The sequence below is a fragment of the Octopus bimaculoides genome, unplaced genomic scaffold, assembly GCF_001194135.2.
Source record: "Octopus bimaculoides isolate UCB-OBI-ISO-001 unplaced genomic scaffold, ASM119413v2 Scaffold_51101, whole genome shotgun sequence".
In the NCBI taxonomy this organism is placed as follows: Eukaryota; Metazoa; Mollusca; class Cephalopoda; order Octopoda; family Octopodidae; genus Octopus; species Octopus bimaculoides.
Window position 1 is genome coordinate 176,273 of NW_026315910.1, and position 2,500 is coordinate 178,772.

The window sequence follows — 2,500 nt, forward strand, 5'->3', positions numbered from 1 at the left end:
GCTGTGTGTGTGTGTATATATATATATATATATATATATAGGGATACATGCATGTATTAACATTACATACACACACACATATATATTTATATGTGTGTATATGCGTATTCCTATATATATATATGTTAGTGTGTGTATATATATATATAGCGTGTTAAGAAGCTTGCTTCCCAACCACATGGTTCCGGGTTCAGTCCCACTGCGTGGCACCTTGGGCAAGGGCCTTCTTCTATAGCCACGGGCTGACAGAAGCCTTGTGAGTGGATTTGGTAGATGGAAACTGAAAGAAGCTGATAGAATAAGTATTGGCTGCAGGTGTGATAGTAGCGGGGGGTGGTGGTCGTTCAGTAGGAATAACTTTGGTCTTAGTAATAGTGGTCGTGGTAGTAGTGGTAGTGATTGTGGTGGTGGTGGTGGTGGTAGTAATGGTAGTAGTAGTAGTGATTTTGGCGGTTGTAGTAGTGGTGGTGGTGGTGGTAATTGTGTCAAAATCCAATCACCAATTTGTTGTCTTCATATATAGCAAAAACAAAAAAAAACAAAAACTGCCCCAGGAGGATAATTTCGACTGTTTCTATGGCAACTGATTAAATTGATCTTTGCTCGATGTTTTATGGCCTTGTTTCTGTTGTTGTTGCTGTTGTTGTTCTTAACGATGTCTGGTCTGTAACCAGAGGCTGTAATTAGAATGCTGTGTGGTGCAGTGTTGCGTAGTACTCAATCAGGTCTCATTAAGACAGGATGGTCACAGTTGGCATGACTCTGATCAACGAATGCAGACTAAACAAACACTAACCACTAAGACCCCCTTCCCTCCTTCGGTCATGAATGACCATGGGATTGAACCTAGGAAGTTCCCCTCTGAGGCACAATTTCGGGCAGTGTCGTGTGTGGAAGACCAGTGGTCACCCGTGCACACCAATGCATACATACCAAAAATATAGAAACACACCATTTGAAATCTTGAAGCTACAAGACTGAAAACAATGTGAATAAATGAACAGGCTTGCTTCCCAACCACTTGGTTCCAGGTTCAGTTCCACTGTGTGGCACCTTGGGCAAGTGTCTTCTATTATAGCCTCGGGCCAAACCAAAGCCTTGTGAGTAGATTTGGTAGACAGAAATTGAAAGAAGCCTGTTGTGTGTGTGTGTGTGTATATATATATATATATATATATATATATTACATATAGCAAAATGGATGTCTACTTAGTGGTCATCCCTCTTATATGTATGTAATATAATTTTTCTGAATCATCAGAGTTTTCAATATGCTAGGCCACTGGTTTTAAATTGATATTAATCAAATTAATATTCAACTTTTCACTCCTATTATTTAAATTTATATATATATATATATATATATATATATATGTGTGTGTGTGTGTGTGTGTGTGTGTGTGTGTGTGTGTGTGTGTGTCTGTCTGTGTTTTTACCCCCAACATCACTTGACAACTGATGCTGTTGTGTCTATGTCTCCGTAACTTAGAGATTCGGCAAAAGAGACTGATAGAATAAGTACTAGGCTTTCAAAGAATAAGTCCTGGGGTCGACTTGTTCGACTATAAAGGCGGTGCCCCAGCATGGCCGCAGTCAGACGACTGAAACAAGTAAAAGAATAAAAGAAAAATAAAGAATTACATTTGACAGAAATTTGAATTCTAAAGGGAACTTTACAGGTTCAATCCTTTGGTCATTCATAATGGCGTGGAGAGGAGGGGCTGGTATGCACAGGTCACTGCCGGACTTGTGCCTCGGAGGGTGACTTTCTAGGTTCAATCCCATGGTCAGTCATGACTAAAGGGGGTCTTTACCCATTACCCTATGTACATTCACGTATCTGATGTAATTTTCCTTCACCCGATCTTTCTGGTTGTTTTTTACCTTTAATTGTTTTTTTCTCTTCTCCGTTTTGCAGGACTTGGCACGTAACATAATACTCACCCTGGGGCAGGCTTTCGAAATAGCCTACCAGATGGCTTTGAAGGAGAAGGCCGAAGAGGAGGCTTTGGAGTTTGAACGGAAGCTGAGCCTTGGTAAGTCCGACTACGCAGCCCACAGTTCGAGTACTTCTCACACATCTCAAGGATTTGCATAGCTGGCACTCACACAGAACTACAAGTGATATGAATAATATCAAGGTAATCCGTCACCTCCTTTCTACCTTTGTGTGTGCATTTGGGGGGACCTGTGTGTAACCCTTCCTCTTATCCTTATCCTCATCTCCAGTCAGTTCACCATCGATTCGTTGCAGGGAAAATTCATTGTAAAGATTGTTTCATAACCTCTCAATTACAGTTTTTCTCTCAATTATTTTATTGAGAAAAAAAAGATATTTAACTATTAATGGTGACATACTACGTATAGATTTTCTTGGTAAACTTTCCTCGCATTGAACTCTCCATGTGGTAAACTTTCCTTACATTGAACTTTTCCATGTGGTAAACTCTACTATGTAGAGCTCCCCCTCTTTGGCTTATACTTACATGCATCTCTCTCC

The 2,500-nt window shown here is 40.2% G+C and overlaps 1 protein-coding gene across 1 annotated transcript in view; it reads left to right on the forward strand.

The window, feature by feature from the left end:
• Nucleotides 1–2,500, forward strand: part of LOC106875649 (ankyrin repeat and sterile alpha motif domain-containing protein 1B) — a 53,946-nt gene that overhangs the window by 45,291 nt on the left and 6,155 nt on the right. The window contains exon 8 of the mRNA XM_014923889.2: nucleotides 1,919–2,141. Coding sequence (XP_014779375.1) covers nucleotides 1,919–2,098 — 180 coding nt within the window. The 3' untranslated portion in view covers nucleotides 2,099–2,141. The remainder of the gene's footprint in view (nucleotides 1–1,918; nucleotides 2,142–2,500) is intronic.